The 12,500-nt window shown below is 41.0% G+C and overlaps 1 protein-coding gene across 1 annotated transcript in view; it reads right to left on the minus strand.

Moving 5' to 3' along the window:
* Window positions 1-546: 546 nt before the first annotated feature.
* The window catches only part of kcnh8 (potassium voltage-gated channel, subfamily H (eag-related), member 8), a 50,042-nt gene continuing 38,088 nt past the window's right edge, over window positions 547-12,500 (minus strand). Inside the window, exons 12-16 of the mRNA XM_032535965.1 lie at window positions 11,633-11,671; window positions 8,549-8,835; window positions 7,658-7,773; window positions 7,308-7,387; window positions 547-1,464 (exon numbers count right to left, since the gene is read on the minus strand). Of these exons, the coding sequence (XP_032391856.1) occupies window positions 904-1,464; window positions 7,308-7,387; window positions 7,658-7,773; window positions 8,549-8,835; window positions 11,633-11,671 (1,083 nt within the window). The 3' untranslated portion in view covers window positions 547-903. The remainder of the gene's footprint in view (window positions 1,465-7,307; window positions 7,388-7,657; window positions 7,774-8,548; window positions 8,836-11,632; window positions 11,672-12,500) is intronic.

Below are 12,500 nucleotides of genomic sequence, written 5' to 3' on the forward strand. Positions count from 1 at the left end.
AGAGAGAGATAGATAGAAAGAGCAAGAGAGTGAGTGAGTGAGCGAGCGAGAGAGAGAGTGTGTGAAGAGAAACACTGGAAACGAGAAGCAGAGAGGGAGAAAGAGTCCCTGCTCTCAGTGTGACAGGCAACAGCAGGGGCTGTGCCCCCCGAGGCATAACATATCCCCCCACCTCCATAACCAACTTCCTCCACCCTCCATCCCCCTTTCCCTAAGGGCCAGCGGTAAAGAGCACAATACGTCCCATCGCTCTCCCCACACTATTCTGTGCTCCCAGTCCAACCAGCCCCAACCAGCCACGCACTGGTACACGCAATCCAAAGCACCGTGCGTGGGTTTAGTGCACAACAAAAGAAGGGTTACAAGGAGAGAAAATGGCAAAGATTGGAGGTTGGGGGAAGGAAGTTAACAGCCCCCACTCCTCCCCTCCTTATCTCCGAAAGACCAACTTCACCACTCACAAAGCTTTCTTTTCCTCCAACCAGCCCAGCCGACCTGAAACCATCACTAGCCAGGAGCAAAGGGAGAACTGAAATAATGCTCTCCTTCTCCATATCCCTTGTCCTCCATTATGGCACAAGCCCACATCAGGGTTGGATGGGGGGGTTGGAGCCATCATACAGCTGCACAACTGACCCAAACCTCTGCATCCTGTCTAACAACACTACATTTCTATAAGGTAAAGCTAACACACCTAAACCTTCTGTACTTGTTTTCATGCAACAAGATTTTTAAATACGTGCCTTTAAAACAAAAGGAATCTGAGTTGCATCACTGCAAACATCCTCCAATGATTTGGGGAGCCCCAGTTGATCAGTTTGATCTTCAGTTCAAGAACATATCCACAAGAAAATATCCTGGATTAAGTCCTGCAGAGTCCAGGAAAGTTCCCATGGAGGGCTGCTACAAACCCTTAGTTGGGTTGTGGTAGGTGCCTCCATGTCTAGGTTGGGGAGAACACACAGAGCTCTGATGAGGGCCCTCATCTCCCCCATCTTGCGGAGTTGGACTGTGTACCCTTGACCTGATGGAGACCAAAACCCCGTCTTTGTAGTAGGAAATCTCTGGTGAGCTGAGTGGTGAGGGCTGTCGTTGAAGGGCAGATGTATTGTGAGTTGTCGGCGGAGATGAGCTGGGGATAGCAGGATAGCGCAGCTGGAGGTCCTGGGATCTATGTGTGAGGGAGTCTGTCTGGCAAATGGCACCATGTTGCTGAGGTATGGTGAAGGGAGACGAAGGCAATGAAATGGGCGTGTCCGTCCAGATGGAGGCAGTCTGAGAAGAAGATGTTGAAGGGTACGACATAGGAGGGGTAGGATGGGGCAGGTATGTGATGTGTGCTGGGGAGTAGTGCGTGGAACAGACCACTGTAGGTTGTGGTGCTGACAGGAGGGTCTCCATGAGTTGGGCCATTCTCTTCATGCCTTGTCCAAGGTCGGCCACTTCCCTCCCGAGGTTGCTCACCTGCAGACACAAACACAAACCATCTTTAATTTTAAAGAGGAAACTAAATGCCTCATCCATTTGTGGGGTTTAGCATAACAATCCAATTCTAGGCACTCAAGTGGATGGTTAAAAATAAAAAGCATTTAAAGCTATAATCCTAAGGATTTTATTCTAATCAAGTAGATGTAAAAAGAAGACTAGTTTTTATTGGCAGTGGCAGAGTCTGCCATTCCTGCTCTGGATTCAGTTTGTAATTCAAGGTAATTTCATTTCACAGATAACAGCCTCACTGTTTACTGTTTGCTCTCTTTACACCATGTAATCACTGTTTTTAGTTACTGCTAATGCCAACTGAATATTTTCTACTGCCACTGCTTAATTATTAAAGCATTCAATTGGGAAAATGTAAGGTGGCTTTTATTGTGAAGGCACATGAAAACAACAGTCATTTTCTATGACATTTTGAAAGTCAATTAGTTTTAATTTTTGCAAGGTTTGCAATTATTTTTGACTGATTCTTTATAAGAAAAAAAGGAAAAAAAACACAAGCTTGTTTCTGCTTTGCTGTAACCGTGGTAAGAGTGTCTAAAATTCGAAATGCATTTGTAAATACTTCCTGTGGTTTCCCACTGTCAGACAACCCCAAATGTTTTTGTATTCATTGATTCAGGCGGCTGTGGCTCAGTGGTAGAGCCTGCCAATCGGAAGGTTGGTGGTTCAATCCCCGCCCCTGCAGTCATTGTCGAAGTGTCCTTGGGCAAGACACTGAACCCCAAGTTGCCCCCGGTGCTGCGCATCGGAGTGTGAATGTTAATCTGATGAGCAGGTGGCACCTTGTACGGCAGCCCTGGCCACAGTGTGTGAATGGTGAATGTTTCCTGTAGATGTAAAAGCGCTTTGAGCAGTTGTTAAGACTGGAAAAGCGCTATATAAATACAGCACATTTACATTTACATTTAAAAGCAGGGTTACAACTTGAATGAATATGGGCTAGTACATTTAAAAAAATACACAGTGTTAGGACACTTGCCTTGTTTATTACATATACTATCTTTTACCACTTATTGTCTGCAAACCAATGGTCGCTATAATGGAATCACTGCCAGTCCCAGTACAGTAGTAGACTTCTCTTGTCTTCTGGCTGAATTTCTAGGAAACACTTATTACTAAGAACAAGTCCAATGTATACACTACATCATCATGAATTTGGTATTTTCAAGTCTCCTGCCTGCCGTTAAGCATGCAACATCCTGCTGCTATACTTGGTCATTACACTGATGATATGGGGGGGGGGGGGTAAGTGATTAGTTGCTCTCTAAACATGGCCTGGCCTCAGAGGGCACGAATATGAAGCCCTGCCAACGTGCCATCTGCTTCTACCAGTCAAAGCACTCATGACCATTCATCATTTCAATCACGCACATCAGTGCCACTATATGCACATCGGTGCCCACTACATGCACATCGGTGCCACTACATGCACATCGGTGCCACTATATGCACATCAGCCCTCTGTAGGACCCACAACTCCAGGTAGGAACTGTTGCGACAGCGGCTGTGTGAATACACATAGCATATTGTAATCACGACAGACTAAATAAGGCCAGGAGCTCCATCTTCTTCTCTCAGTTACATGGACACACACTGTTATGCATAAATATGCAAATTCGAAAATGTGTTACAAATTTGTTGTTTTGCCAGTTAATAGCCAAGCGTATATTTAGTTGTATTTGCGATTACATATTATCTAACATTGAGGTTCTTTAACTTGGATCTACCATACTGAGTCTGTCTAGACAATAGCTAAAACAGGGGAAAACATTCTCTCACATTTCTCATAATTCTCCAATCTCTCTCCTTCTCTGGAGAGGCTGATAAAAGCCTGGGTCTAAACTCTGGCTCTGATAAAAATAGAAAAGCTGAGAGTGACAGGACAGTCCAATCTGACACGCTGTCAACATGATTCCAGTACTCCTACCTCAGAGACAACCATCTGTAGAGATCAGACAAAACAGCAGCCATGAATGACCAGAACTCCCTGCAGCATCAGGTGGTAAGTCTACCACAAATAAGTAGTAGAATCATTAGATCGTACAATGCTTATTCTAACCTACCCATGGGAGTTATAAAGTAAAACTCTAAACAAATGTTTCTGAGTAGATAGTAATCCACTATATTAAGCAACCTGGTTTAGCACAGAGCAGCATTTTCTTTAACAATGGAGGGTTGTGATGACAGTAGCTCTAGAAATTAAGATGTACCTGAGACTACTGATGATGAGGAATTAGGTTTGTGCCTTTTGTATATCATTCCCAAGCAGAATTGGAGCATGAGAATGACAAGCTAGCTTAGACAACAAAAGCTCTAAATGTGACGTTCAAGATACTGTCCAAACTGTCGGTCCCAAGAGAATGTAGGACTAATGAGGTAACCTCATTTAGTTACCTCGACATTCCTACTATAAAAACAAAAATAGTTTCCTGACCACGTTTTTTTTTAAACTTGGGAAGCTAGAAAATCTCACTTCCAACAGATGATGGATGCTCTTAAAGTCTTTGTTTTTCCAAAAATAGTGACTGTTACAGAAGTACAGAGAATTTATTACCCGACTCTTACACTTCATCTCAGCTCTATGGAGTGTTTTAGCATCACTGTTTTGGTTTTATGCCACGCAACCTTACGGTTCTGGTTTTGTGCTCATCAACCTTGTGTACAGCCAACCAGCAGGCAAGAAAGCTATTGTACACTACTTAGTTACTTAGGACTAAACAAAAGTAAAGTAACTAGCTGGTTTCTAAATACTAAAGGAGTAATTGGCTCACTAAGGAGCCAGAATGTTTTCCTCAGTCTGTGGAAAACAGAGCTAACACAAAGAGGGACTATTGGAGTTTGTCAGGTTTGATCCGTTCATAATTTGATGCTTTGCTTCTTGTTTCTTCAATTACTAAAGTAGGTCACTACTGCTGTGCATACGTGTGTGTACCCATGTCTCATTCTCAAGTCTATTTGTGGTGTATTGTAGATGTGTTTCTAGCCTCTTTTTGTAATCATGAGTGCAATTACTGAGACTGTTCTGAGAAATTTCTCCTTCTTTCAGCTTTTCTTATGATTTATGTGACACGGTACAGAGGTCACCATGTTAAGCCCCTTTTTATCAATACTAACACCTCATACATCTCCCAGTAGAATAAACCATCCAGAGAAAAAAAAGATAGAATAAGTTCAAACGGTATAGATGAGAGGTCACACAGCGAGGCAGAATTTATTACTGTGTTGACCTGCTGCGCTTTTTGTGTGGTTCAGGTCAGAATGAGCTAAGACATTAACCGTGTTAGTTGGTTGTTTGGATGGCCATGTTTAAAATAGCAGTTTGTGCTTTTTTTATTCACAGGTACAGATACAGGTCTCAAAAGGCCCTTACTACATTTATTTTGTTAAATTCAATATTATTTAGAGTAGGCTACAATGTCAACATAAGACATGGTCTCAAAACACTGTACAACAGGGAATTCAGTAAAAGTTAGCTTCCCCTTAGCCCTACCCCTCGATCAAATTTCAGTAATTTCAGAATAGCTGTAGTTTATTTGTTTGTTTGTAGTCTTGTATGTCTTTTTGGAGTTTTACACATTTGAGTGCCTTTTTATATGTGTGTAAAATGTAAGTTATGGATCTAATATGATAATAATAATACATTTTTATATAATGTTTTTGCCTGTTATGTTTACTTTATTGGGCAATAAAGACAGCTTTTTGATAACAAAGAAGGTGTTTCTGAACATCAATGACATTCAAAACAGTGATAACTGAAACAGATATACAACAAACCATGCAGTGTGTGCGAAAATAAGTATTGCAAACAGACCTAAGTACTACACAGATAGGAACATCTCCCTCTGCACCACCACCACCAAAGTCAACATAAAAGAAAAACTATATAAATGCAATTGACACTGTTGTAAAAACTCACGCAATCGACATTTGCAAACGGCATCTTGGAAGTTTGTGATCAATACTGTATTTCATAGGGCATGTTCTCACCCCTAGCCCTTAACACTCAGTTTCAAGGGAAAAGAGATAGGGGTATGACAAAGGGGTAGGGGAAGGAGAGGGGGTAAGATAGAGAAATGGGATTCAGTCATAGACAGTTAAAGAAAACAAAGCCAAGTCCCTAGTTTACTTGAAACCATAGACCTATAATATTAATGAATTTACAGTCTATCCTTGGAACCGAGTAAGTAAGTATTTTCGGCTTAAATAATTTATTAAAAAATTACGACAGTCTTGTTTTGTGCTCTACGCAGTCCTGTACGTACATATTTGCACCAATGTTCTTAATAGAAACGTTTTTAAAAATCGCTAGCTTGCTATGCTAACGCTAATCGCTAATGTTAACGTTAGCTGCATTGTGTTGATTTGCACAACAGTCCCGCTTTTCTCTGCCTTGAATGGACTCCATGCATGTCTACGGTTTAAAAATACATGCATAAAAGGGAAATAATTGGTACAAGGGTAAAAACGAGAGATAAAGGAAGTCATAATAATGGTCAATAATGTTTGGGAAAAAGAAATGTTTTGAGTTTTGATTTAAAAATGGTGATAGAGTTGGCTTCTCGGCTTCTCTGACATAAAGGCTAACGTTAGCGTGTTCCAGAGCTATGGTACATGACTTCCACTGAAAGAATTGGTAGGCCTACTGTTGGTACTGCAGTGTTATTTTTTTGTGTGCAAAACCAGCAATTTGGGCCCCTGCAAGCATGAATAATTTTGCATGTTTTTGATGTAGTTGAGTGTTGGAACGGAACATTCACTGATTTTCTTTACACAGGATGAGAAACTGCATGAGTGAACCCACATTACTGATTTACAGTAGTAAACCAATATTTTGGTAATTAATATACATTATAAAACTATACTGCATCTACCAAATAACAGCACCCTTATTTATAATTTTATATTTGTATTTGTGAAAAAGGCAGATAGGGTTTGAACCAACAACCCCCCTTTTCATCTCCTGTGGTGATCAAAGTGGATGGAGCCAAGTGAGGATTAACAACCTACAAGAGCATGCTGAGAGACTCCCTGTCAAACACGGTAACGCACAGAGACACAGAAAAGACAACTGAGCCAATGTGTGTCACTGTAAAGCTGCTGTTGTCTTTCACAGTTTTTCTTCATCACTCTCTAATTTTCTGTTTTGTTTTCTTCTCATGCAACTATTTGCCTGTTCCTCTTTACCCCTTCATTTCCCTCTCTTCCATGTCCTTTTTCTCTCTCTGATCATCCCATGATACAGACTAAGGCTTAGCGGGAGGAAGCACACACCTCCTCACCGGCCAAAAGTCTAATGTCAATTTAGCCACCCGCCATTCAAAACCATAGGATACAGTATGCAAGGCTGTGTGTGTTTGAACAGATTATTTTAAGATGGACAATGAAATACTAAAGTCTATAACACATATGACAATATACAATGAGACTGACAAGGCACTGTAGTTAGTCTGGTGTAAAAAAAACAAACAGATATAAAATAACCTTTGTAGGTCAGGATTTCTTGAGCTTCAGCAGACTACAGTGCAAGGTTCATGAAAACATATAAATGTAGGGTTTAGTGAAAGGTTATACCATTCTGTAAGGTCTCATTATAACACACTATCCTCTAGAGCAGTAATTTCTGCAATGTCACATTCAATTATTTAAAAAAACAAAACAGTTTTTGCTCCATTAATTCCCTCAATCCTTTCACCCATTTTGTGCCTGACATGCTGCTATAGCCATATGGCTAGTACTTACCTGTGCCCACGAATACGTCTCTCCGGCTCTCTCTCTCTCACATGTGCATGCACGCAGACTCAGAATCCTACCTGCTGGTTGAGGTGTCGCAGTTGTCCTCTGGTCTCCTCTGCTTTAGCTGCTAACTCTGCTGTACTGTTCTGCAGCATATCTGTGACACAAATGTGCAAGTTACAAATCACTTCCATTCCCGATACAAACTGCAAATTTACATCCAGCAGTTATTGCATCAAGGCAGCTGATAAATACTGTAGGCATTGCCAGGAAGTGCAAATTCACATTAATCACCCTCATTATACAATAGTACTGAGGGATTTGGAGGTGGACATTTTTCACGTCCTATGATGTGGGAAGTTGAAGGGGATTGTAAATAGTATTAGGTTATATTTAAGAGGTAAATTGCAGAGTAGGATGGGAGGACCTGTGGCAGATGCTGAGGCACTGGTTGGTTTATTGACAGGACAACTTGGGCTGGTAGAGAAGGGGAAAGCCAGGGAACCCTCCGTCCCCTCACAGTCTTCAGTACCGTCCACTATCCTAAAGAGAGACAGAAGTCAATGTGTGTGTGTGTGTGTGTGGTGGTGAAACAATGCTAATATTATAAATGAATAGTAGGTTTATTGTTGTATTTTAAGTGTTGCGCTTTCATAGTCTTGAAAGTTCAAAATTTTTGGAAATGCATTTGTATTTGCTTTCTTGCCAAGAGTTAGACGAGATGACCACTCTCAAGTTTGTACGGTAAATAGGAAGCTACAGCCAGCAGCCGCTTAGCTTATCTTAGCACAAAGACTGGAAATTGAGGGAAAAAGATAGTCTAGCTCTGTCAAAATAAAAAAGGTCAATTTCAATGGACAAAAAAAAATAATTGGTAACTATTTTGATAACCGATTCATTGTTTCATGCTGTTTTCAGCTTCTCAAATATGGAGATTTCCTCCCTTTTTCTGTTTTATATCTTATTAATCTGAATATCTTTTGGATTTGGACTGACAAAACAAGACATTCAAAGACATCAGCTAGAACTTTGAGAAACTGGGATGGACATTATTTTATAATTATTTTAACAATATTTGAAAGACCAGACTATTAAATAATTAAGCTTGAAAATAATCTGCAGATTAATCAATAATAAAAAAATAATCCTTAGTTTTAGCCTTAATTGAAAGGTAATACAAATGTTGACTGTGACTTTATGTTAGTCAAGTGCCGAGCTGTAGTTTGTACCACCTTTACTGTGCTAAAAAATGACACATATCGACCACAGAGTCACTGAAACACAGGCAGACAGACAGATCAATGGCGATCAAACTCACCTGGGGATGAGGTTGGACGGGTCTAAAGTAGTGAGAGTAATTTTGTGGGTCTTCCTCTGAGACCTCATGGAGCTCTGTCCTGTGGTCTCCTGGCTAGGTTGGCTCAGCGGAGACTTCCCACCAGTCCCAAGGTTCACCGTCTGGTTCCGCTCCTGTGGAAGAGAAACAGACATGGCGTCGTCTTTCTCCTCTTCCTCCTCATCTTCTTTATCTTCCTCCTGTTCGACCTTTGCGTCTATGATGGGCGGATAGCCCTGAACCACTCGTCCGTTCTTTTTCACCCCGGACTGGAAATAATATGAAAACAAAAAAATTGACTATGGTTACTCAAAGAACTTTTGGAGATTACATAACTACAAAAAAGCAGAAAGCTGACATGAAATAAAAATCTAATCATGCTGATTTGAGTAATCTGAAGCATCAGCCTTGATGTTGTCAAATGGCTCTTTTAAAAGTTAAAAAACAGCAATTCACTGTATCCTGTGTCACAGCAAATGTCGTCATCCTCATTTTTTCTGCTTCCTCTGAAGATGCTAAATGCACAAAGCTATATTTGTCCAGTTAATACTGTGACCCTGAAATATACAGAAGTGTTTTTTAATACATAGATGTGCACTTATGGCTTCTTTGTGCAAGGAGACAACCTCTCAGCTATAATTTATTTTATAATTCATACTCTTTATAGATCCCCTATGGGGAAATTACAATTTACACTCTGTTGTTGTTGTTACACACTACACACAGGCCTGAAATACACACACGCTCAGATCCTATACATGCACTATCGGAGAGATATCAGAGTGAGTAGGCTGCCAGCTGAGGGGGGTTCGGTGCCTTGCTCAAGAGCACCTTGGCAGTGCCCAGTAGGTGAACTGGCATCTCTCCAGCTACCAGTCCACACTACGTATTTTGGTCCGAACGGGGACTTGAGCCAGAGACCCTCCCTACGGACTGAGCTTCTGTAAAAGGTTGATCATCATTTAAACTGAAAACTGTGACCTGTAGAGTATTGAAGGGAGCATTGGTAAACTCGTTCTCCAGACTTGCATCCTCTTTTGTCAAGGGTCTGAAGTTGTGCAAAATTGCAAGGATGCTTATCAACCTTATATGAGGATAAAATTGGGTAATAACAGAAATAAGGTCTCATTGATCAGCGGCCTGTGAGCCAACACTCGGAGGAAGCCAACACCAGCATGATGTCAATGGCTCTGACACCTGAATTGATTTGTTTATATTTGTGCAGACTCTCAACATTCAAAGAGCAGCTCGACAGCATGTAGGGCATTACATTAGGGCTGCACAATTAATCAAATTTTAATCACAATCACGATTCTGACTTCCCACGATCAAATTTGCGTGATCAAGCGATATTTTAAATGAGTCATTCTGTTCATAGAACGCTCTGGGTTTTTTGCCAAGCCAGTCTACCGCTCTGTAAACCACTGTCTGATTATGAGCCAATCAGAGTTGTTCCCTGCACTGCGCAGCTTAGTTTCTAGATGTAGACAGTCATGGAGGACAGAGTAACGTGAGGAAAATTCTACAGAAAATTCAACAGATAGCAGTCGGTTATACGTCGGTCACAAGGTTTACCAGTAAACGCAACATTTTGTCCCGTCTGTGTCGTTTTTCAGACAACAGCAGTGACCAGTGCTAGTCGGTGCTAGTTAGTGTCTGTTAGCTCACAGGGCTCTAGGGCGCAACAAACATTTTTCTTAGGTCGCACCGGTGCACCTAATGTCCACTCATCCGCTGCCTCCCCACAAACGAAGCAATGTTGTTTATTGATATGGTTTAATGTTGCGATACATGACCCATTTCTTCTGTAAAGCCGTGCCTGTGTTAGTATCTCTCCTCTACTCTCTCTCCTCTTACGCTCCGCGCAGCCCCGCCCCCATTCACTCACATAGCTCCCAGCAACACGAAGAGACACAGCGCCGGTCCACACTGCTGACATTTGTCCACAGTATTAATTGTTATTAACACAGCTCTATATTGTTAAGCATAAGAGGCAAACCTGTATTTTGTACCAGTGTTTCAACTGTGTAACTGCTATCGCGGCGGCCACGGCAAAAAACACAGAAGTTATTGAATGCAACTGACTTCAGTTGGTAGAGTAACAGCGTGTGAGACGGAGGCTGCTGGACCTGGGCGAGAGATGTGACCCATGGCCAGAATATCATAGTTCATAAAAATGCCGCGCAGTGACGATACAAACATTTCATACACACAACGTGTGTAACTCTGCTGACCCGCCATTTGACCCGTGTTGGACCCATTCACCATCCTGCGTGCTGGACCCTGGATAATGAGTCAGCCTTCACTCTGTGAGTAGGCCTAGCATACGTCCATCGCACTCCCCCTCTCTGCCTGGCTCTTTTAATCATATATTGTTGAAAACAAGGAACGTAGCTTTCTCATAGATACATTTTTAAAAATATATCCTAGGCTGTTTATTTCAGATAATTTTCATTTGTGTTGCAGCTATACAACTTCAATATAAGAGGACTGTAGCACAATATGGATGTGAAAGCAGTTATAAATAGCCTATGTGACAATAAAATTTATTTTGGTTGAAATCAACAAATAATTGTGATAATTGTGATCTCAATATTTATCAAAATAATTGTAATTATCATTTTGGCCATAATCGTGCAGCCCTACATTAAATCACCACCCTCTGTTCTGAGGAAGAATGATTTAATGACTGCGAACCCAATCTATGCAGAAGTGATCTTTCTCCTCCCTCAGACTCCCTACCAAAAAAAAAGCTCTCCATCAAGGTCATTCATTCGAAAAGAGTAATTGAAGTCATTATCAGCTGGTTCAGATGGAGGTCTACTGCCGGATCGCCCTGGAGACTTTTCATAGGTATAGAACAATTGATCTGCGGTTAAACATTAATTTATGTTTCATTATTTTTATTGAGGGCAGACTTAAATGTTGCAGGCTGGTATTACAAATAGAATGAGGTGATGGGCGTCAGACAAGTCTTTTGAGTTGATGGTACCTGTCTCAAAAGGGGGTATATTGGCTTGAGATTGTTAATCCTCAGTCAGTGTTTGAGTGCTTTTGGTCCATTACCTGAGAATCTGGAGCTGTTGTGGAGAGTCGGACCTTAACCTGGAAAAGAGCCAGCGAGGACATAAACAGTAAATTCACTTCAGGAAAGAGCAATCCAGCTGTGGCCTTTTAAATCACAGAGGAGCTATTTCACAATTCTCATCAGTAAATTAATTTTGCAAAGCTGGCACAAGAAGACTATTTGGCTTGCGGTGATGAAAAATAATTCACCTTAACACACTGATATTGCGCTATTGTGTTGTGCTGCCTCTTTCCTCCTGACTTAAACTTAACTCTACACAGTCAGTCCGGAGATCTGAGGCCCATAGTACGAAGTAAGAATTGGCATTAACGAGATAACTTCAAGATCAACCCAGGGTTTTCTGTATCACGACGGTGGATCACTTGTTAGCAGGTAATGTTGGAGATTAGAGATCAACCGATGTGAAAGCACTGCCTATTGACCAACAATACTCAACAGCGTGTGTTTTTTTTGTTTTTTAATATATACATATATATATATATATATATATATATATATATATATATGTATATATATCATTATATATGTGTGTGTGTTTTTTAATTTTATCTCCCGATGACTTGCCACTGCCAGGGTTGCAACTGACAGCTAAAGCAACGACAGTTTATGGAAAGAACAAGTGTAATTATGGTCAGATCTTGTGCCTGACTGATGGAGAAGTGATATTGATAGTGATATAAAAATAAGCATTGTGATTTACACATTCACAGCGTCAGCTTTTTTTTGCCAGCTTTCCTTCCTGTTTTAGGAAGCATCGACTGTATTGCGTTTTGCCTGTAAACCAGGTCTGTGTTCTTCATATTTATATAGTATTATATTTTGCTCTTCCTATGTAAAATACGTGGC

Source organism: Etheostoma spectabile, chromosome 14 (genome assembly GCF_008692095.1).
Source record: "Etheostoma spectabile isolate EspeVRDwgs_2016 chromosome 14, UIUC_Espe_1.0, whole genome shotgun sequence".
NCBI classification, from domain to species: Eukaryota; Metazoa; Chordata; class Actinopteri; order Perciformes; family Percidae; genus Etheostoma; species Etheostoma spectabile.